Genomic DNA, 25,413 nt, shown 5'->3' with positions numbered 1-25,413 from the left:
TATTCACTAGCGCTGCGATATCGACTTGCTAATATAAAAATCTATACCTACTACGTAGTTTTCATGCACAAATATCAATTCATATTATATTTTCTCACACCAGGCGCGTTAATTGATTAATTTTATTATAACAATTAAATTAATTAATTAATTATTATCTTATAAATTCTACCCTATAAGCTATTTTAAATAAATAATGACTAATGGCAGGTAGGTATCAATTTCAAAATTAAAAATTTAAAAAAAAAGTTTTAATAATAATTTTAATCGGCATTAATAATATTTTTGTGAAAACAAGGTGATCAGTGATCACGTAGTCAATCACACTAATATTATAAAGGCGAAAGTTTGTATGTGTGTGTGTGTGTGTGTGTGTGTGTGTGTGTGTGTGTGTATGTTTGTTACTCCTTCACGCAAAAACTACGGGACGGATTTGGCTGAAATTCGGAATGAAGATAGATAATATCCTGGATTAGCACATAGCCTACTTTTTATCCCGGAAAATCAAAGAGTTCCCACGGGAATTTTAAAAAAACCTATATCCACGCGAACAAAGTCGCGGGTATCAGCTAGTAACATTATACCGCAGACATGTTACGTTCAAATTACATGGCGTATAAAATTGGTTCTCGTTGATGAGCACGAGAGTAGAACGTAGGTCGTAGGAGAGATAGCGCTCAACAAAATCTGTGATCCAACGTATCTGCAAATCCTGCGTCAAATGATAGTACATTTGGCGCAGGTAGCCCTAAAGTAGCCCTATTTTCTTTAATTTTATATCACCATAGCCTAATATTTGACCTATCGTCGATTTAGGATCAAACCGAGAGTTCCCTCACTTTAGTTCAATCTGACGAAGTGATAAAATCTGACGTGTTGCTGGCAGGCCGCGTACATTGTACAAGCCAGGCGGTGGCAGTCGAAGGCGCCGCGGCGATGACCTGCGTGTGCGATCGACGACCCACGGGCTAAACGTTCGCGGATATCACTATCTGGCTATACTATAGAAGTATAGATTTTATAATTTAGATAGTAATGCCAGAGTGAAGTAGAGTTAGGAAACTCTGGTTTCGATCCTGAATCGACATCTGTTAAATATTATGACGTGAAATCGAACACACCCAGTCATTTCATAGTGTAGGTACCTTGCGTCAAATTTAGGTAACATTTGACGCCGCCAGTGCAGGCCTCGACGTTTTGAAACAGGTTCTCACACCATCTACCGAGGATTTCTGCTAGTTGAGTAGTTGAAAATTAGCAAGAAACAGTTAAAAATTATTTTGCTATAATCCGCCAACAGATTGGCGGATTATAGCAAAAAAAAAAAAAAAAAACTGTTGGCGGATTATAGCAAAATAATTTTTAACTGTTTCTTGCTAAACATGAACTTCCGCAAAGTAACGCCTGATTCTATCCAATAGTTGAAAATTGTCTCCGCCGATATACCCTAACCACTGGACTCGAGTCAGAAGATTGTTATGTTCTGGACAACCATCGTGATGTTTGAAGTTTAACTAATCGAAACAATCGACTCTATCTCGCCATCACGCACTGCTACGCTTAATGCTACTCTATCTCTCGTTAGGTCAAAAGCAGCTTATGTTAAAGTGTTTTGGTCATGCTAATTGGAAACAGATCATGGAATTAGTTCCAGGACTTCAAGGATTGGCTAAAAGAACCAAATAGAAGAATCAATCATAAACAAAACATTTATACTAAGTAAAATGTTAAAACGTGTTCAATTCCAAGTAATTGAGGTAGATAAAAGACTTTCAGAGTCATAGTACCTACTTTAGTTCGGAATGAGAATATTTAAATTTTAAAATTCTCGAAATAACGTCCGAGTGTAAGCAAGCGAATGTCGTAAGCAGTTCCGTGGTCGATGACTCCGAACGTTCTAGTACATCTCTCCGCGGGCGTTACGTAACAGCGAGAAAGTTGACATGTATCCGCTCACACCGCCGCCGACGCGGACGCCTGCATCGCTCGGTTTAACTTTACCACGTGTTACTTACTATTTAACAATAGGAGTTTACTCGTAGTGCACTCCAAACAAACGGAGTTTAGCTCTTATCTGAATATTCACCAATTAAACTAAATAAAATTTTGTAGATACTTTCTAAGAGCTAATCTATATCTGTGGTTTGCAAGGGTTCTGTTAAAATGTTTAATTTCAAAGTTACACTGAATTTTCATAGATATTTGTATGGAAGGATATCTAGCAAACTGTAGACACAAATATATGATGCTAGACTCTGTCTAAAAAAAAATCATCGAGTTTGGTTATTCAAATAAGAACCAAACTACATCTATATGGATTATGGAGACCGCTGGGAAGCGAGCTAGGAAATCTTCCTAGCTCGCTTCCCAGATAGAAAAAGATATTATGTACCTACCATGAGTACAACATGTCTTATTAATCATATCGGCCAACGTCGTTCTATTCACTTCACTTTATCGATCGTACAAATTGGCGATATCTCAGGGACATGGCGGAATATAGTGGGTAGTTAAATGATACCATAATAAACTACCTATTGTCTATGATAGGTTGGATTCGTTTTATGGTGGCGTGGTCTCATTAACGGATTAGTGCCTAGCGAACATAGCCGTGCTCATTATGCGTCACAAAACTTTTAAATAGTGTAATAGAAATGGTCGTATCAGTTGTCATTATTAAGGGGACCGAACGTCGCCGATTAAAACAAAACACAAAAATTGTTAAAAAAAACCTATCTGTAGCATCAAATACAACAGGCTGTAAGACTATATGTAACAGTCTATAATAACGTAGTATTTTGGATCACTCACACTGCTATCAGCGGTGACAATTTTACGCTTCTTTAACACTTCTACACGAATTCTGATTTCTGTGGTATTATGCATCATCCAAATAAAATATTACATTGAGCCAAAACAAGCGAACATGAACCAATAAATCGAACAACGCTCTACATACGGGCATTTGCCTTTCTTCTCTTGGCCACGCGTGTAGGAGAGGCATTATTTCAAAATACTCCGTGAAAGCGTGACTGATAACAAAGAGTTATATATTGTAGCTGTAGGTACCATTCAATGAAAGCGTGGTCAACACGAAATGTCATTGTCACGTCGTTATCAAAATCGAGGATTTTTTTATATAATTCTGGGTCAATGTACCGAAACGATGTTTTGTTCGGCTTATCGGAACCGCTGTATCGAGCGAGCTATGTATGTCACTGATAATGCACTCGCTTCATCGTTTGTTGTTACTAAACAAAGGAGCTCTTGTATACGTCTGAAGAACGTTGAGGCATTTGTATAGCCGATTCAAACATTACGTATTTGTATTAGGTATATTGATCGGTATTGTATGTAGGTAATCTACAAGTATGTTCGGACACGTCACTCGGTTAAAAAACAATCTATTTTATCACAATAGCTTCAAAGTTTCTGCGACGTCAGCACTTAGTTCTACCAGCGTGGCGGACTTTGGCCTAAACTCTTCTCATTCTGAGAGGAAACCCATGCTCAATAGTGAAACGGTAATGAGTTGATCATGATGATGATTAGATTATTGACATTCTTTGACTATAACTATAGTTCTATTCAAAAATTCGCGTCGATCCGGTAATTTGTTGCTGCGTGACTGAAGAACAAACACATTTTTTCCTTTATAATAATTAATTAACATGTTCAATAAGGTTGGATATTATCCGCTTAATAAATACAAAAAGTCAACCCTATCTTTCGACTGGGCCGGCGCTGTTGGAACTTCGGCAGATGCTACTTGTCACTAAAATAAAGTATGTCTTGATAAATAACGATGTAGGTAGGTATGTCTGACGATGTTAATCCATACTAATATTATAAATGCGAAAACGTGTATGTCTGTCTGCTAGTTTTGCATGGCAAATCCGTTTAACCGATTTTGACGAAAGGTACAGAGACAGCTTGCATCCCAGGGACGGATATGGCTACTTTTTGTCCAGAAAAACCATAGAGTTCCCACGGTATTTAAAAGAAACCTAAATTCATATCGAAGAAGTCGCGGGCATCATAATATCGGCTATATAAAGGCAACTTGGGTTACTTTTTATCCCTGAAAATCAAAGAGTTTCCTCGGGATTATTAAAATAAGAAAATTCATGTGGGCGAAATTGTAGGCATCATCAAGATTAATATTACTACTGACTCAAACTCGAAGTTAAACTGATAACAAATTGACACGTATTTATAGTAAGTTATCTACCCTAACGATGACGATCGTTAGCGGATGTAGAACAATAATTCATGTTCAAATAACTGTGAGAGGATTACTATACTACTTATTTTTTGTAAATTATTGTGAGTAATCCTTCCAAAAGTCTACTAAACAAAGACGAGGGCGTCATTACCCCGAAACGTGTCGATTTCTTTAATAAGAAAAATTATTTATACCTACTTATCTACTGATTATTATAATTTGACATAGGTATAAAATAAATAGGTAACTTATTCCCATAATTTGTACCTACTCCTAGTGTCTTCTTACATTTCATAATTGAAACTTTTTTTAAGAAATGCTAATTTTGCTATTTCTTCTTGTATCTGGGATTAAGGGAATCTTTGACAAAAAAAATTTTAAAATAATTTACAATCATCAGCTCTCAAGCTAATGAACGTAATAGTAAAAACATTTTAAAAATAAAAATACGTAGTAGGTACCTAGGGAGAATATAGGTTAGTGCGTAGGTACACATTTAAAACGAGAACTATAATGCTACTTAAAGTATTTTTGTTTGATATTCCATTGTTCCATTTTGAGCATGAATTTAGATTAGCAGTTGCCTAACAAGTAAAATAAACATTGAAGTCCATGATCATAATAACACGATAACACATTATTGTAGGGTTTCCAACAGACTTATGTTTTCAGGACACGTCCACGGTAGATTATAAAACACTTTTTAATCATACTTGGTTATTTTTTGTTGGGATATGTTACTTTTGTTTATTGAAACACTTTTTAAACTCTTGAACTTAACGATTAAATACTTTATAAAATTGCTTTACCATAGTTAGTATTATTTCTCAACTTTCGGCTGTACCTCTCTCCTACAAAAAATATAAAAGTACGCATTTAATATTGATTATTTTTAATAATGATTAATACTTTGACACCTATGTCCTGTTATAATAAAGTTGAAGAAGGCCACCCTATAAGTTACGGAAGGGCAATGCCCTAGTCAAGCTGGCCGCATAATATTAATTGTTGCCCACGTTAAATGTTTTTACTAGAAGTCTTCGAGTATGTCTATTGTGTAATGACGTCGTGATATTTTACTACATTAAAGAATTATTATTACATAGCACTAGATAGCGAGAATTGTAAATTATTACTATTGCTAACGTTAAACATATTATTACTCATAATGTTATGAATGAGGTGAGTGACCGTACTGTACTGGATTATTTTATTGAACTGTATTATATCAAGGCCACCATTTACGTCAATAGGTATAGATACATAATCTAAATTCTAGATTTGAGATTCTAGATTAGAGAAATGTAGATTTTTATTGTTCTTTAGAAAATATAAAAAATATACAGGTACATAGGTAGGACTTATTTGTTCAACGTTTTAAGATCTTCATAATCTCGAAATAAAGATATGTTAACACTCATTCATTTCATGTTATGATAATGATGTACAACTAGTATCTTTTTACTAACTGTTGTAGGTATGAACCCGAATTCACATTCGTCAAATAGATAAAAATTAAAACTTGACATAATAAATTAATGATGATCTAGCAAAAATATGACTGCAAGAGTTCTGAAAGCAGGAAAATAAAAATAAAGAATTGTAAGTGGATAGTGTTATAACTTATAAGTGAATAAGTATAGTTAATAGTACTTAATAATTTAGTAGTTGTAATAGTGAATAAGTGGAAGTTGTTAATAGCTGATTAAGCAATATGATGGAAAGTTTGTGATGTCATGTGGAATTTGCATTCAGCGGGCAAAGCTTATGCGAAGTGTCAGTTGCGGCGGCCATACTCGCACGACAATACGACAAGCACGGTCGTTCACCTTGCACCCCGATTCTCGACAGCAACATTCTATCCCTTGCCTAGGTATGCGAATAGATTGCATATTTTTATAGGTAACCAACCTTTTACTTACAACTTCGGTTTTTTAAAAATTCCGTAGAAATCCTTTGTAATTATTATTTTTTTTCGTTTAAATAATAAGTTTCTTTTGTCCATGAAAAAATTCATACACTTTCGCATTTGTAATATTTATAAGCTTCTATAGATTTACGATATTGAAATGTAAAAAAAATACCACTGAATACCATACCTACTTAGAAACATGAATGATTTTAGATACTCTTCCGCGATCTGTGTTTCCTACCAATTTCAATCCGGGTATCTTTAAAACAAGAGTGAATAGGCACCTTCTAGGTAAACGCGTCCCATCTTAGACCACATCATCACTTTCCATCAGGTGTGATTGTGGTCAAGCGCTTACCTATAGTGAATAAAAAAAAAAAAAAAAAGATGATGTACAAGTCAATCTATTTGCTCAGAGCTACTTCAGCTACATTAACTAAGTAGATCGAGTGTTGAATACGTTTTTGGAAGTAGATAAGTACAGTATGGGAACCCAGTCAATTAGTGTTAGTGAACTACACTGTATCGTCACCAAAGGATATCGGAATGAAAGCTGCCAGCGATTCAAGTGGAAGATAGCGTTCATCGTTTCTTAGAATAAATATTATCTTTTTAAATGGATTTCATGTCAGTTTTAAGAAGTTTGAAACCCAATGCGTGGTCACGAAAATACTCATCAATGCAGGACGTGTCGCCCGATCCTATCGCTAGGCTCGCACAGGATTGTTCTAGACTAGACCTGTACAGTTACCTAACGGCATAAACCGTTTCCGCGTTCACGCATTCGCTCTGCATTATTATTACTTACTCATATTATTTGACAACTCTTACTTTAATAAAAAACCGCATTGAAATTGGTTAAACCAGAAGCAAGAAAATCGCGGACATGTACATCATAGATACCATCATCATCATCATCTACCAACTATTAGTCAAGACCTATGCAACGGTGCAAACTCAGTGGATCTACGTTTAATAGGGCTTGAGTTCCTGTGATCATCATTCATCACCCTGTTTCATCATCATATCTAGGAAATAGCTGAACAGACTTTTATCAAACATAGCTAAGAACCGTCCCGGCTAAATATTGTGACTTTGAATAAAAAAACTGCATTCAAATTGGTCAAGCCAGAAGCGAGATAATCTTGGACATATACGGTAAATATACATATATACATACATACAGATCGAATTTTTAACCAACTTTAAAAAAGAAACCTCCTTTTGTAGTTATGTAGGTTTGTTTATGTATGTATAATCGCGATAATTTTGAATTTTTGAAGTTGTTTAGTAAAAAGTAAACTTTTCAGGACCGTTTGTAAAAGATAAACAATTCCTAGCCAATTAAAATCTGTAATAGCTTAGACATAATTCCAATGGATTTAGAATAGGAATGTCGCGTGTGAGGATCGCAGACGTCGGAGTGGCGACTGTGGGACGCGGGAATGAGTTTCCGCGCCACAGTTAGCCGATATAGGGGAGTCGCGCACGCATCGGGCGGGCAACGACCGCGGGAACTTGTAACTACATCCATGCACTCATCGCCAGAACGGCCTAACTGACACTCGCAGTGTGCTCCTACAAAGGCATAACAGCGTAACTTCGTTTGCTGCGATTACGCTCATACGTTGTTGATACGCCACTGATGTTACCGAGCGCTTTGAACCTATATCCGACAGTCGTTCTTTGCGATATCGATAACCCGTCCTCATAATTAAAACTTAATTGGAACAATCTGATCGAATAGACTGCGTAACTTTGCCTTCAAAAGACGATAAAAAATGTACTGAACTTTATGTAATCTTTGAACATTTTTTTAAACTAATCATCATATCTCTGCATATTTTAACACGCCTTAGAATATCGCATGGTAATCAACGTTTTACCTAACTAACACAGCCATTCATTAAACGGCAGTATCAAAATATTGTCTAAGGAATAATTGTTCTAAACTATAGTAAATAAAGTATGTACGAGTAGGTATATAACTATGTCATATACTATTACAAGAAACAAAAACTAATGTCCTCAAACCGAGATGCGGTCATAACAAAACCATAAGAAAACTTGTAATACTACAATTTCCCTGTCTATCGGAGCCTAAAGCGGAAGGCGAAAGACACGTTCAGAGAAAGGTTTGTGGAATTTCTCCGCATTACGACATCGAATGTCGTAGCGCACTGAAATTAGCGAACGGGACGATGGAAATGGAAAATCGCGAAGTGCAACAGCGGGGCGCGGGCGGCGGGGGCGGGGCCGGGCGCCGCGTGCACTGGCCTATATGCAGTGCGACGACACCCGCCCGGGAGCGATGCACTCCGAGTACATAGTCGCGTACTAGACGCACACTCAGTCACACACCTATTTTTTTTTCCTCCACAGTTGTGTAGGGCGACGTCGAGTCTCGCTTTACAATTTCTTGAAAGGAGCCCTCGTCTTGAAGGAGATTGAAACCGTCCTGTGTAATGTGCCTTCTTTTATGTTTAAGGAAAATTTACACTTGAAAGACAGTTGCGTTGTCATTAAGATATAGGACGATAACACTTCACGCAGGAGTTAAAAGTTACATTGCGCCCACTCCAATATCATAGTTTCTTCATATACTGATTGATGTGTGGAATAAATGATCTTTTCAGGATTCCTAGTCTTCATAAACAATTTCGAGTTTAATGTGACAGTCAAAAGTTAATTTTCGTACAGTGTGAATTTGAAATGCCGTATGCTTACATTGCTACGCAGTAGGTACGCACAGATATCAAATTTTTCGCCAGGCTCAAGTCAACAAAGAGACCAAGTACATGAGTCGAGTGCGTCTAGTACCTACCTACATGGTAGTTATGGGTAAGAGTATCCAAAGTTTTTATCGTGAACATTATATTATACCAAAATACCGACAATTACAATGACCTGTAATAAAGATTGTTAAGCATTACAATAAAAGGTTAATGTTCGTTTCGCTCAATAAACAATATATCAACAGTGATATTTTGCATATTATTAACACAGTTTAATAACTCTTGCAGTATGTTACTTACAAAGGAAATCTCTACGTAAATATACTTACATTAGTTTTGACCAAGTATTATCTTGTGCTCAACTCATGTAAGGATAGAGTCAATTTTGTGAACTTTTACCCATTTTGTACATATTTTATTCAATATATCTAGTTCGAAATCCACTATTGTTCTAAAATTTAATAGTGTTGTTCCAAAATACACCTACTTATGTTAGAGATTTTATATCATTTCACTTGTAAACGATATAGGTACTATATCATATACCTAGTTATCTACTGAATACTGATACGTATTACTGAATTTGTGCATACAATTTTATTTATGTAATTAGTACCAAAACATTATAACAATCAGAAGAAAATAAGAAAAGTTCAGAAGTGGCCACAATCTCATATAATTCGAGGACTATAGTTACCTTGCTTTTATTTACTTAGATTAGCATTGTTTAAGCTGTAAGCCCCATCTAATTGATATAATATATGTAAGTACATAGTTGTAAATAGACGTAAGCACGTAAAAAAAATGCATGTAGAGTTAAAAATAACAAACTTGGGTGGAACAAAGTAAACGAGAAATACATTCATAGAGAACCGAGATGGTGAACCATGTTGTTGAGCAACAGAACATTCATAATAAACAGACGTGAGGTGGCACAACTGTCTTTAACGAGTATGTATTTACTAGGTATTTATTACCGCTTTCTTTTGTTATTACGTAAAATCGGAAATTATAAACGAGTATTACGCACAATAGACCAAAAAGTCAAAAGACATACATACATAATTGGAGAAAAGGGTACCTATACTAGACTAAGAAGCCCTTTTAAGAAAGTAGATGTGTGAAATTTTTTTAAAGGTTTTTAAGGTTTAACCTACAGGCAAACTGGTTTGGAGCAGAGTGGAGTGGAGTTGGAGTGAAAGTTTACCAGACAATCAGACAGACCGACAGACATACTACGTCTGCCTGTTTTGTTTGTATCATATTTTGGCGTTTGGTTCAGAGATAATTTGCATATTGGAGACAGACAAGGCAAATTTTTATTCGGGAAAATCAAAGAGTTCTCATGATTTTTTTTCCTGATCTACATACTACGAAGTTGCGGGCTTACCTAAATATCTAGATACTAATCTTTTAATAATAAGTAAAATTGTCCATAATTTCGAAATAACTACCGCATATTAAGCTCAAATTTCACTGAATCACACGTTTTTAATTTTTTGTCTATCTGTCTATCTGAACGGGCCAATCTTCGGAACGGCTGAACTTATTTTGACCGGGCTTTCACATACAAATAGAGGATTAACCAAGGAGTAACAAAGGTCACTTTATTAAGCAACTTACAAAAATGAAGTAGTTGTGTTTTTCTACTGAAATCTCTGAAATTTCTGAACCGATTTGCATAATTTTTTTTAATCGATAGAGGAACTTTGCGACATTGTCCTATAAAATATTGAATTCCAACTCCTCGGTCCTGAATCTGCAGGGCACCTGACCAACAAAACTGATGGGATTTAGAAACCGTCGGTTATAATTGATATTGGAGGTACCTAGCAGGAAAGGACTTTATCTTTGAACCAGAGGACCTAACTCTTCAATCCCGATCCTGAAAATTATAAATTAATTGCGGGCGAAGCTGCGGATATCAGCTAGTTATAAATATGTCGGTAGGCTCGCTAGCTGCATGTCGGAGAGGATATGAAGGAAAGTGGAACGGATGTGCACGATGCAATATGCATGGGTGCAATGGAGCGCGATGACCGTGCTGCCTAGCGCCTGCTGGAACTGAGGTAACAGGTTCCGGTCTGAATGCTGCCACCGAACAGTTGCCACGCGGACACTGAGCTTTTAGTTTGCCACAGAGCACACATTATTGTTGTTTACCTTCAGACATAAATTGACTTCAGTATTTTTAATTCTTTTCGAAAGTGAATTTTCGCATCAATTATATTCACTGATTATTATTTTTTTGGTTGTATTACGTATCTTGTTTAAGCTTGAATAAAATTATCAAATAAAATAAACATTGAACATACAAAATATAAATTGCCTACTCGTTCCTATCTGATATAAAAAAAAATCGTATTCGTACTCGTATTTTAGTAGGTTACAGTACAGTAGGTACTAGGTACCATTATTTTTCAAAAGGAAAACTATAAAAAAAAATTTATCTACTTACAGAATTAGGTACATGAAATGAAAATTATTCAAAGTTTATTAATTGAGCTTTTGCTCGTGACTTCGTCCGGGTTAAATATAACATTTTATATTTTTATTCTGGCTAAAGAAGCTTTCTAATGATGAAAAACATTGATGATATGTGATATGACACTCTAGCCATAACAGTTTGATTTAAAAAAAATTAAAATCGCTTCAGTATTTTATCGATTACAAACCAAGTTACAAACAAATACTTAAACAAACAATTCTTTCGTCTTTATCATATTTGTATAGATATAGATTATAGATACGATCGTTTAATTGGAAATAAAACCCCCAACCGTTGGCACTTCTGCTGGCTATTACAATTAAGGTCAAAGTTGAACGACCGCGATCAAAATGAGCTAATAAATTAATAATGACTATTAGGTTATAGGTGCAATTAAAACAACATACCTGCTATCCGATCAGGTGGCAACATGTTATCATCGGGTTTAACTTCCATGTTGACGAACAGATTTTTTTAGGTTATGACAGGCGCGCGGCGCGCAACCTACCGGCAGTTTAGCGCGAAAGCGGCGCCAGGACGCGGCACGAACGCGTGGGCGAGCACCACGCATGCGCCCCGAGCCGTCTGTTCAACCCCCATTCTACTCCCCGCGTTAATTTATAATTGGTTCCATCTCGGTTATGAACCCCTTTTAAAAACATTTCAGGTCTACAGTAAACTTGAAGGACCTGTTTCACAACCGCCAGATAAACTTTATCTAACGAACACATTTTGACAAAAACTACCACTAGGTAGGTACGTCTAATTTTTTCTGAAAACATAACTGTCAGTTTTTACGCGATGAAATCTAAGTTTTCAGTTTTCACTGACAGTTTTAAGAATTACTTAAGTGTTCAGCCTTTAGTCCAAACTGGCAGCACTGATAAGTGATCGTGTAAAGCCGCATTTAGAAAAACATTTTTCGGAAAATATTTTGTGTAAGTAGAGTCTACGTCATCTTATTAATTTATTTTCGGGAATCTTACACCTTTACGGACCTCATGGAGCGGTTATTTAGCACTAGAAACGAACTTTAAGTAAATTAGGGTTTTGTTCTATAAAAACAAATTAATAAAATTAAAATAAAATGCAGGAGGAGCTATTTATTACGTTTTAGTACCTATTAAGTAATTCTTACTTTCTTGTTCATGGATAAGCAATACACCTATTAAAAAAATTGATCGCTTAAGGTCTAACACCACGTACCTAAGTCAAGACTAGCAACTTTACAGGAGAACGCAAAACTTTTCTTTTTATTCCTTTTTAGGAACTATTGAACGCTTCCTTGTTTCTATTTGGCAGATTCTCTAGCAAATTGCATTAAAATGTCGAAAACACCAAAAAATGACTTACTTACGAAGCGACTTAATAGTCCTTCAAAGTTACAACTTGTTAAGCTAATCCTTATAAACTCGTCAACTTCCAGAAAATGCTAGGTAAGATAATATTTATTACCCGGTTAGTGAAATAAAGTCAGGAAAATGAGATGACAGATCTAGCTACGCGTAGCTACGCCGTAGTACGGGTGGGGTCGGCGGAGTTCACGGCCACGCCACCTCACCCCCTCAGCACCACTCTATTGAGTTTAGCATCCAGCTATTTATAGTTCTCAGCTAAATGGAAAAATGTATGAAGGGATTATTGTCAATTATTGAATGATAAAAGGATACCTAGTACCTACTAGTACTAGTAGGTACCTAATTACGACTTTGCTTAGATTATGTACATACCTACCTACCTAATATCCTTACTTGTGTAAATGTTACGTAAAAGTAGAAAGGTATAAAATTAAGCTTTCGTTTAATAAGTTATCTTTTTTTAATTCTTTATACCTACTTACCTATTGTAATATTAATAAAAAATTATAAATATAGATAATGATTATTCCTACTAAATTACTGAGAGATTACGTTGATTTCTTATTAATTGCTCAGATTAAAAAAAAAAGGTTTAATTCACATTAAATTGTACATAATATTTTATTAAATGATGCTACCAATAATTTTATTTAAATGTTACAAAATAACGTTGATAGTTAGTGCTCTACCGATATTTATTTATGCAGTCTACAAATCTTTTGGACACATAGCGCCATCTATTGGACTTTGTTCAACTAATCTACTCGACGCTAGATGGCGTCAAAACGATAAGGTTTCTTTCAAAAACGATTGGTTGTAATCATGATTTTATACATTTTTATTCATCTGCTGAAAATGAGCCTTATTTAATTTTTCACGTGAAAACTGTTTTAAATTTTAATTACTTATTTAGTGCTAAAGAGCCCTCACAAAAATTGTGAGGAACTTTTTGATTAAAGCAAAGATTTGGAACTGCTGAAAGTGGATATTGTGGATTTTACACACTAATTATTATAAGTGCGAAAGTATCTGCCTGTCTGCTAGCTTTTCATAGTCCATCTGTTTAACCTTTTTTAACAAAGTTTGGTATGGATATAGCTACTTCTACTCCCGGAAAATCAAAGAGTTCGGGACTATTAAGAAACCTAAATTACACCGAAGAAGGAGAGGGTATCATATGTTTGGTACAGAGATAGCTCGCATCCTGGAGACGGGCGCTTCCTTCGCTTTCTATCCCGGAAAATAAAAGAGTTCCCACGGGATTTTTAAAAACTCAATACACGCGGACAAAGTCGTGGGCATGACTTCACCATAAACCTATACCTAATAATTACCTAACAAAAACAACAATTACTTAAATTGTTCAGCTCATTTCTGTGTCAAAATTGACGCCGCCCGGAAAGTGCGGAGGGCAGCGGGCTGAGGTCGTCGACCCCGCTCCCTAACCTACTCTGAGAGTATTTAGAGCATGTAGATTCCCGCTTACCGTCACCGGCCTGCCACATCTGGGTCAGCGCTGACTCAAGCGGACTTAATCATCAACTTCAGCTTAGCGTAAGCGTAACAGTTGCGTAGTCATACACATGTAATCACGCATAGGTACCTACGTCCTAAATTTATTGGGGTTATTTTTAGATTATGGTCAAAGTTATTCTGACGAACGCATAAATATTTTTTAAGACTTTATAAAATGCCTACATATTTTAATATTATTATAGAATTCCATTATAGATAACTTGTATGCGTAGATATAGGTTTTAATCCCTCTGTGCTCTGAAGACTGATTTTTCAAGATGAAAGTAACATATTTGCTAATTTAGAGTAGGTAGGTATAAAGCCATCATCATTTAGTCATTGTTGCGTGAAGGAGCAATAAAAATCAAACTTTTGCATCTTTAAAATGAATCCAAAGATTTGGTTTAAATGATTCTAAAATTATGAATCTTAAAATATTGTTTTGATCTGCTCTACATTGCACTTCTATAAAATATGCGAACGACACGAAAACTAAATTCTGAGAAATTCGCACTGATTTTCTGTTTACTGTGTATTTTTTATACTTATGTATATATACTACAGGAAAATTGTTTACTTAGCAACATAATTTAGGCTGTGTCTAATTTTTTTGTTTCGGCTTTGTTTGGATTTTAGTGTTTACTGTCCGCAATATCATTATTAGTAAGAACGGGTCCAGGTTAGCAGGTTAAGAGGAAAACGTTGCGAATAATAAATAAAAAATACGCGGACTCTTATTCCACGATAAGGCCATTGGCACACTTAGCTCAATTTTTGAAGTAATATTACGAGTATGTACCTACATAATATGCGCAATCTTGTTTTAAGTCTTTTTTAATTTTTATCTAACTAATTTTTAAATGTGGAGATATTGTTTTTTACTTTTAAAATCTTTTTATTAGTTTTCACTTAATTTGTAAGTGGTGAATTTGAATGTATACAACTCTTATTTTTAAGACCGTTGAAATATACCTAATAGACTAAGGGCTTGTTTCCACAACCGCCAAATAAACTTTATCTAACGAATAAAGACATTTGTATAGATTCCCGATACAAAAACTGTCATAAGGTCAAATTTATTCGTTAGATAAATTTTATCTGGCGGTTGTGAAACAGGCCCTAAATCATTTAACACCTTCCAGCAATGTATCAATAAATATAACAAAGTCCTTGGCATTATTTTAGACTTTTTCGATATGTCCTAATAGAATGAGGTCGAATTTTTATGTACCTAATATTTATGAAGATTAATAAAAGTTAACAAAAACATTTTGATTATTTTTTAAGGGAGGATTGTTTAGCATTATTATACTTATAAAAAATGAAGAAAGGGTATGAAAAACCAAATCAGTCACAACTTTTAAAAGTCGTAATTAAAAGTATTAAAAAAAACGAACTAAAAAGTAAATTTTTCATATTTGAAAATGGCGCCATACAGGCATCGTTACTGTTTTTTTTTTTAATTTATAGCGTGTCACTCGGGATGATGTAATTCTAACGATACCTACTTCCGAATCTTCAGGCATTTTCAAGTTATGGTGGAATAAAGAAACTCACATACATACATACATGAACCCTGAAAACATTACATTCCTTTTTATGGGCCGACGTGTAACAATACATCATAGGCGTAAGACAAATGTTTTGATATTTCACATTTCTGCAACACTTTCATGAAGTGGTTATGTCGTAACAATCAATGGGTTTTTTCCGCTCGGTGTGCCTGGACGAGAGGTCCGCGGTATGACGCGAGCGATTGAATCGGGGTCAGGGCGGCGCGGCCGTCGACCTGTAGCCTCGCCCCCCCTCCCGAGCCCCGCGCCCGCCCGCCCCGCCCGCCCCGCGCGCAGCCCGTGCCCCTTCACCCGAGCCTACCCTTTTTGGTTGCTACCCTAATATATTAACTAGGTACAAACACTAATTTACTGACACAAAAGTAGGCAATGGAATTTCAGGTTTTCAGTATAGAAGCTATCTAGGCTACCTCATTTAGATAATTTGACTTTTGCAAGATAAATACAAACCTCTTTTTCAATTGTTGCTAACCAAATATTAAAACTAGGTACTTAATTCGCCGAAACGAAAGTAGCAGGTAGGTAATGGTTCCTTCAGGATTTCAGTGTTGAAGTTATCTGGACTACTACATTTAGACAAATAACATTTTTATGTATAAAATACCTATTTGTAAATGAAAAAATGTAAATAAGGAAAAATTTTTCTAAAAATTATTTTGGATTTTACTGAAATTCAGCCAAAATAGTTTGCAACTGTTCATACAATAAAATTTATTTAAAAAAATACGTAAACAACAATTAGTCGCTTGTATCAATAGACACCTGAAACAGCCTAAAATCTACATAAATATTGTAGTTCTTTGATTAGGTATTGATTGTCTACTACCGCCTTAACTAATTGAAATTTTAAAACTGTTATTTATCTTATTTATTGGGCCAATAGTAGGTAACTGTGTCGAATAAATAAGAGAAAAAAATATTTTGCAAAGAGTTTGACGTCGAGTGTCGACAGTCGACACATATGCAATAGAGTGAATACGCGGGTCAAACTCTTGACCGGGTTAAGATATAATTAAAGCCACAATTGCTCAACGACGGGATCCGCAGCAATCAAAGATGGCTTCGATTGGATCTTCGACTTTTCATAACTTTAAAGCCTGAAATACATGACACAACGCGCGACGGCGGCGCGTGTTTATTAAAAGCCAATAATTTCTGGTCGTATAATTTTTAAATTAAACTACCGCTTATGTCTGGATATTTTTTTATATAAAACAACTGCTTTTGGCCATCTAGATTCTAGACACTTCATAATAATAATTAACACCATAGATTTATCATTGTATTTCTATGATAAGCTAAAAAATATTTCTCTAAAGTAAAATTATCAAGTGGTAGTTATTAGCTTTTCACTGTCTTTCTACTACTGTCGGTCTACTTTATTGCTCACAAAACTCATCAAATGAGATAATCTATAAAAACTGAGACAATCAATCGATAAAGAAAAAAGAATTTCAGTAACATGAATTAATGACTACAAACTGATGATTACGTTAACACCCAGATGCTGGTATGCTAGAAAAAGATTTTTGCTACATTCTGTATCTTCTGCACCTAATTAGATAATGGTAGGTAGGTCTATAAACGTTTTTCAATATCACTAGACCGGAGCGCGTATTTAGATTTTCCGATGCCCGGGTCATTGATCGACCGAGCGTGTTTCATTAAACCACAGAGTAATTAAGGTAATTATGCAAGCTGTTAGCATATTGTGAGTTGTGACATTACAGGGACAGATTTAGTGCGAGTTTAAAACAGTTATTTGTGTGGGGTGCGGGGCGCAGGGCGCGCGTGACCCAATTGCTGGCGGGTGAACGAACTCGGGGCCTTGATCGCAATACCGAGCAGTGAGCCGCGCTCGCCCGCGCCCCGCTCCGCTCCGCTCGCCCGCTCGCCCGCTCGCCTTGTGTGCTACGGCCTACGTCATCGCTAGCATTGTTTCACGATTTTTCAAAAACGCAAAAACCTGTCCAGTGCGAGTCGGAACTGCACACGAAGGGTTCCGTACCATCGTACAAGATATAACACATTTGTACTTTTTTTTTTTTTTAATTTACATGGCGGCTTTTTAGATATTTGTATTATTTGATGTTACACACTTTTTGAAAATTACAACTCTCTGCCGACTATGACTTAGGAGATATTATGTGATCGAGATCATTGGGATGTTGTGGTGGGATTCATGAATTACAGCCCGTTGTAAGACAGCCGGACGGACGGACGGACGGACAGCGGAGGCTTAGTAATAGGGTCCCATTGGCAGATGGCACCCTACGGGCACGGTATCCTAAAAGTCATATTTTAGTTATTATTAAGATCGGGACGAAGTCTAAAATCCTACACACAACTAGTTCTGTCAAGTGAGCTTCGTTTTCAAGAGAGAATGAGATAGTGAAACCTAGTTAGCTGCTGCCTGTAAAGTAGGTAGGTGTTGCGAAACGCGCATTGTCGCTATTTGTCTGAACGGGCGAGAGTAGGACAACAGTACGCCCCAAGGCTCTCTTTAGATTATTATTAGAGTATCGGCGCTAGGTTATTCTGAGGCGACCTAGATAGTTGGGGCCGTTGACCGCGGGCCCTCGGAGCGCTCACGCGGCCTCCAAAATAAAATGGCATTCAACGATGGGCTCTCCTTGCGAAACCCGACTCGACCATGATGGCGATTGTCGACTAGCTCACTCTCTTTACGAATAATGCAATAACTATACATTGACTAATCTGATCATTTGCCCCATACCTACCTCAGGCAATTCTATTTCAGTACAGTGAAGAGTGAAGACCCAAAGTCTTTTCACTTTTACTATAATTTCAAAAGTATAGGTATCGATGGTAAAATATTTATTATTGTACCTATCCACCTACGTATAATACAGAAAGTACGAAAACAGAAGACCTTGAATCTGTTAAAAATTAGGTCACCTTTTAAGATTAGGTACATTGAATTACACGGTCGAACAATGAACATAAAGTGCGTTGTTCTATTTTTATTAGGCATTTAAGATAAATCGGTTACATTAGTCTCGCATCGAGACGAGGATTGCTGAAACGCCAAGTAGTTCTCGCTGAGTGATGGTTCTCGTCGACTTAAATGAATCTCAAACACGCGTTAGCATGGAACGTGCGGACAGTGCGATACAGGCGGCGCGCGGTGATTAGCGAGCGACGTCGAATATAGCCGGGAAGGCCGAGGGCAATGAACTCCGCTTGACCCAGATCCGCGGCCCGCCCCGCGCGCGCCGCGCGGCCCCCGCGCCCTCACGACGTCTCGACTCGCAGGAAAGTGAAAAGGACGTTATGCCATCCTTAACTATTATTCTCCTCCATTATTCACTAGTAGCATTGAGTGATGATACAAGACAACAAAAAAATTGGGCGTGCGTGTAGGTTAGGTACGTGATGCAATGTGCAAACGAGTAAACCTATTAAAATGCTGAGACAATTATAATTTATAATAAATATAATACACTGAACGTAATGCTAGCGATGCTGAAAAAATGTAAACATATACGTCACATGTAATTATGCAAAGTAAACATGAAGCCTGTAAACAATGGGGATCAGCTGATCGAGGCAGGAGTGTGTGACTCACCTGCGAGGACTCTGCCGAGCAGCACGTCGGCGTCATTGGACGGTGGGTTCTGGCGCTCGACGTCACGGGGCTGGTGCTGACGGCACTCGGTCACAGTCATTTTTGGCGGGAGACGCATGAGCCGCACGAGAGAGCGCGTGCGGCCGGCGACGGCGTTAACGCGAATGGCGCCCACTGGCTACGCCGCGCGGCAGGGGCGCGCGTAGACGCTCTACGAGCCGCCCGCCCCTACGAACTCCCCTTACTATCTCACTATACAGCCCAACTGGGCACTAGGGATTATTTCCGTTTATCTATTGCACATTTCCAATGTTTGTGTGGATTTATTTATTTTGTTTATTGACGAAGCTTTTGATGCTGTCTTAATTGCATAAAATCGGTTTGAACTTAACAAATGAGTAAATAAAAATATTGACGTCGACTATTAGAAGATCATAGTATTAATAGTAATTGTTGCATTAACTTTTGCCAGTGTTTATACTAAAAACTAAGGACCGACCGACTGAAGAATGTCAGCACATGAACGGTACAGCAGTGGTTCAAATTCTGACGATTATTCAGCCAAATAATTTTTTACAAGCTGAAACTATTTTTTATTTAGTTTCATGTTTTCTGTAACTTATATTATGTAGAACTGTATTAAAGCGCTTCTGTATGAATGATAAGTTTGAATTTGGAATAATATTTCTTCCTGAATGTCTATTGTAGTATTATAATATTAATATTCATATTTTTTCTTTAGGTTAAATAGTTTGAATTCGGAACTCTATCGAATTGCGCTTTCAGCGCACACAACACAGTACGGTTATCCGTATCGGATTTTTTACAGCGCTGCGAGCGTTGTATGCGTCATTCGGAGCAAAAATTTAAAAAAATTGTTTTTTTTTTTCTTCATATTAAAAGGGGCGAATTATTGTTCGTTTTAAATTATTTACTAAACAAATTACCTGATAGATAAAAAATTAGTTCAAGTGAATATAATATGGAATTGGATTGCACACCTCCTAATTTAAGAGCAGAGGCCGAATTAGCAAAATATTTTTTTTTTAAATAATTTACTTGCTTAATTTTTTATAAAAGTAGGTACTATACATGCCTCGACCGGGAGTTCCTTTCTGGCCTCGTGTTATAGATGTCCTCGCTAAGGCTCGATTGTCTAACTCACAATCGACCAGAAAACGCTTATTTCCCGGTCTAGTGCAGTAATGTGCTATTTCGAATTAGATTGTATTTCTGGATAATTTTGTTGCACTGTTTCTGTAATAAAATTATTAGATACTAGAGGATGCTCGCGACTTCATCCGATTTAGTTTACGACGACTAGATTCAAACGATTTAGTTTTTAAAGATCCCGTGGGAACTGTTTGATTTTCCGGGATAAAAAGTTGCCTATGTCAATTACAGGGACGCAAGCTACCTCGGTACCAAATTTCATACAAATCGGTTAAGCGGATGGGTTTTTGGGAATCCCGTGGGAACTCTTTGATTTTCCGGGATAAAAATAGCCTATGTCCGTCCCCGGGATATAAGATAACCCTGTACCAAACGTCAGAATCGGTTAAACTGCTGGGCCGTGAAAAGGTAGCAGACAGAAAGACAGACATACTTTCGCATTTATAATATTAGTATAAGATGAATACACAACATAATAATAGTTTTGTCAGAATATAGTAAACGCAAATTAAATAATGAAACCAAAATAAAATGACCCTCGCCTTCTTTTAATCTAAACGATGGAAGATAAACTGATCGAAATAATGCGTAAGCCGAAACATCGCTGTCGAATCGGAAGCGTCCAGCACAACCCACTGAACTGAAAACCTAAATCTAGAATTGGCGAATCGGTTGTTGAGCGGAGACGAGTTTATAGGCCAAGGCGACTAATTTACCGCTAAGAGCCCACGAGCTGCCGTAAACAAAACATTTTTATGAGCGTCGATAACTCTATGAAAACACACTAAACTAATACATCCTCATGATGACATCGTGCGTCAAGCTTAACCTTAGTTATCGCTGTGTATTGTTCTTTGTAGTTATTGCTACGAGTCTATTAGGTGTATATAGGATCGAAGTTACCCATCGCTTCTGTACACGGTATTCTGGTTCCTATGCTAGTTGTCATAAAGATTGTTTTTCAATTTTTGTTCACAGTGGCAAATAACTGGTGTGAGCTTTTCTGATATCAAAGATGCTCATATGAATAGGTAAAACATAAATAAATATTAAAGCTTCATTTATAGACACACAAATTCGTTACAACGGAGTTACTCTAGAATCGCAGTCATTTTAGAAATATTGCTTAATGAAATCACGTCAAACCTACCCCATTAATTTAAGTTAGAGTAAGTTTTTATTTCTTCACACATCTGTTAAATAAGCGAATTGATAAAGTTAAAAAAATATTCACAGGCAAATCACCAATATCTTTCGTTTCACAACATGGATTTACTTTAACTTTTTAACATTGATTCACAAAACCCATTGACATAAACATTATGCTAAGACACTGTGGAAGCCACCACAGATTGCGGTGCGAAAATGTATATACCTATACTATACACAGAGAAAATGTTCCTTGGATAAAAAATGTTTTCGAGTGCAACAATTTATTTTCCTACTAGATGATGCCTACGACTTCGTCCTCGTGGACAGGTTTTTTAAAAATCCCACGGAAAAATTTCGGGTCACAAAGAAGCCTTCGTGCTAATTCATGGTACAAATTATCTCCATTCCATTCCTCAGCCTAATCGGTCCTGCCATTTAGGCGTGAAGGAGTAACCAACATTCAAATAATTAGATTCTTAAAAGTCCCGTGTAGCCTAGATCACTTCTCGCATAACCCTCTACCTGTATGTATAATAAGTTCCTTTAAATTATGCCTTCCCTTTCCCTTAGAATTTCTGAAAATCGTGAAATACATATTCCTTCTTTTTCAACTGAATGCTTCTAAACTAATTTTCATGGATATACCTAACTTCAAAAACTGACAGACTGTCATACAAACTTCCAATCTCTACTTAAGCTCCCATAAAGGGTTGAATTTTCAAAAATCCTTTCTTTCTTAGCGGATCTCTACGTTATAATAGCTACTCCTGCTGTGGGTTGATAGATCAATCAGTCAGTCAGTCTGTCACCTTTATCTTTTAATATTTATGTATTTAGATGAGTAAGATTGTCACAGTGTTCTTGATACCGAAACGTTACATAACACAAAGTGGTCATATAAATATGTATGTAAATATGGAAGTTTTGATCAGGTCATAGTTCGGGTTAAGCTCGAGCCGGGCAGCGTCAGGTCACGCTGACGTCATCCGAGGTCGTTGACCCGTCAACCCCTTCACCCGCACCCTCGTTCCATATTCATACTGCAATGATGCTTCACCTATATCGTATCAGGATTACTTTAATATGCAAAACGTAGCTCTGAATCATTGTAGAGAATGCAGTTACTTATTGTTTTTAGGGTGAAGGTAAAAATAAAAACATGGACAGAAGAGACTGTCATTGAAAATTAATACCCGCTGACTACATCCACGTGGATTAAGGTTTTTTTTCAAATCCCATGGAAACTTTTGTTTTCCGAGATAAAAGTATGTACTTAAGTTTGTCTGACTCTCCAAGTCTTCAAAAATAATATTCATGCAGAAAATCACTTGAATCCGTTGAACTGCTACTGCCTGATTAAGGACAATGGCATTAAAATGCCATGATATCCCGCAGGAACCGTTTGTTTTCCGGGATAGAAAGTAGCTTATAGTCACTCTCCAAGTATTCAACTTTAACCATGCAAAAAATTACGTCGATTCGTTGCTCTGTTGCAACGAATCGACGTGATTGAAGAATAAACCAACAAGCAAACTTACTTTCAATACGGGTAATGATAATAATATAGGTAGGTAGTGTTGACGATGATAAACCGCTGAACATAAAATGCCGCCGAATGATAAACAATAAACTATTTTGTCATTAGGTAGGTTGTTGTAATTCAAAATATATCATCCATCAAACATAATCGACTTTACGACGTATTAATATCATGGGATACGTAACTTTTACTCGATTACCACATTTAATGTGAGTTCTATGCAGCGCGAGGTGATCTGGTGACTGTCAATTAACTCGCTTAGAGCACCAGGGGCTGAGGTTTTTGACCCCAGCGTGGAAAGTGGACCATAATGACACACCACTTTCATTTTCGCGCAACTCTCACCAGCGCGTTGAGATCGAAAGTGTACTACTTTTGGTGCTGCGTGCGCGCACGCCCCACCCCACCCTCCTCGATCCAACTTTCTTACGTTGTACGCTTTCTTCTGATACGAGTGCTACGCTGGAACTTGTGCAATTCGCTTTCTAATTGCATTGTAAATGCAGTCTGATTGACGCTTATTGAACGTCATCTACTCTACTTTCATAAAAGATATTGCCAAACAGGGACGTTTGGTCCAAGGTTCTTGTTTTCAATTTCAGAATTTGTAAACAAAGTAGGTAACTATTTGTTTTGAAACATTTTCAGGTTGCATTGAAATAGATTTATTGAAAGAAAACTAAAATATATTTAAATATACTTACTGCATTTTAACCGAATTTACATCTTATAAATTTATTGCTGCTTTACAAATTTTATGTTCAAAGTACTCGTTTTATGATTCATGTCTATTTCACTTATTCTAATATAAATTTTTTTTTTATATGTAGCTAGATATAAAAAAAGATACAGAAAGAATGAGAAACATCATATTTTGAACGTAATATAATGTTTATAACTAACATATTAAATAATATACCTATCATTAGTCACTTTTAACGAAACAGAAAAACAAGGAGTATCTATCTACCTTTCAAATGAGGTCAATAACTTAAAAATTACAAATCAATTAAGGATTGATAAAAAATATATTTTGAAAAGTAAATATAACTGTTTAAGATTTGTATTAGGATACTTACTCGATACTGCCAGCGACTACGATTTAGGTTTTTAAAAGTCTGTGGGAAAAAGTAGTCCCATTTTTAATTATATCCATGCGTGTTTGAAGAACAAACCAACAATCAAATACAAACTGTATTTGATTATTGGTTTGTTCGCCCTTATAATAATTAGCGTGATTATGGGTAGTGATGATATTATGATAGGTGGACTATCTATTCTCTATGAAGTTCGACTTTAAAGCTAATCGCTCTTATGTTACACCATCAAATGTGGGCATTAATTTTAGTTAAGTATTAAGTTAAAAAACAGGTTAACGGCTGAAATTCCCAAAATAGCCTTCATTTAGATTTAGGTTAAAGTATAAGTAGCTCAAAGTGACTCAGAAGCTGTGTTGTAACAGTTTGTAGTCTAAATTATCTGTTGTGATGTTTATAATTTAGTAAATTATCTCGTTGTTTGCACTATTCATCTACTATCTTGATTAGTTTTCATACCTTGAAAGTTGTGACGGATGACATTTTCGTAATACCTACATTGGACATTGTTATAAATAAAATTTTCCAAACAGTCGGCTATTATTCGCCCGAGCAATTTGTTTATTTGACTATGCAAATAAAAAATTGGTCAATTTTTTGTTAGATAAAGTAAGTAGTAAAAGTCCTGGGTTGTAATTTTGCAGACTTTTTGAGGCCAAATAGAGTATACTTCGATGCTACAGAAATAGTTTTTTGAAAATTCGAAAAGATACCATGAGTACTCTTTCTCATAAGCAAAAACAAAAAAATAAGGAAAAACAAAAAATAAGGAAAATCTATTATACAAACTTTTGTACGTTTCTGACACGTGTATAATATCCAAATTACTCTTATCTGCTCAAAAAATTGTCAAGCCACTAAAGTCTAGATCGTAATGAGTAATTTCCTGTAAAGTGACACAATAGGGAAAACGATGTAATTTTATACAACACATATTTATAGTTGACCGAAAGCAACGCTCACCATAAACAGTTGCTAAGGCATTCAATGTAAATTAAATTAATATTTTATACAAACCACTTTAAAATATGCATCGCATATTGTGCCAAAGGAAA

The 25,413-nt window shown here is 36.2% G+C and overlaps 1 protein-coding gene across 2 annotated transcripts in view; it reads right to left on the bottom strand.

Moving 5' to 3' along the window:
- The window catches only part of LOC123878858 (ecdysone-inducible protein E75), a 139,774-nt gene that overhangs the window by 43,073 nt on the left and 71,288 nt on the right, over positions 1-25,413 (bottom strand). The window contains exon 1 of one of the 2 annotated variants that reach the window (XM_045926231.1): positions 19,397-19,531. The exons of the other annotated variant lie outside the window; for it this stretch is intronic. Coding sequence (XP_045782187.1) covers positions 19,397-19,514 — 118 coding nt within the window. The 5' untranslated portion in view covers positions 19,515-19,531. Of the gene's footprint in view, positions 1-19,396; positions 19,532-25,413 lie in introns of those variants that run through there. 2 annotated transcript variants of the gene reach the window in all.

This window comes from Maniola jurtina, chromosome 3 (assembly GCF_905333055.1).
Source record: "Maniola jurtina chromosome 3, ilManJurt1.1, whole genome shotgun sequence".
In the NCBI taxonomy this organism is placed as follows: domain Eukaryota; kingdom Metazoa; phylum Arthropoda; class Insecta; order Lepidoptera; family Nymphalidae; genus Maniola; species Maniola jurtina.
This window is presented reverse-complemented; position numbering and strand designations above follow the sequence as displayed.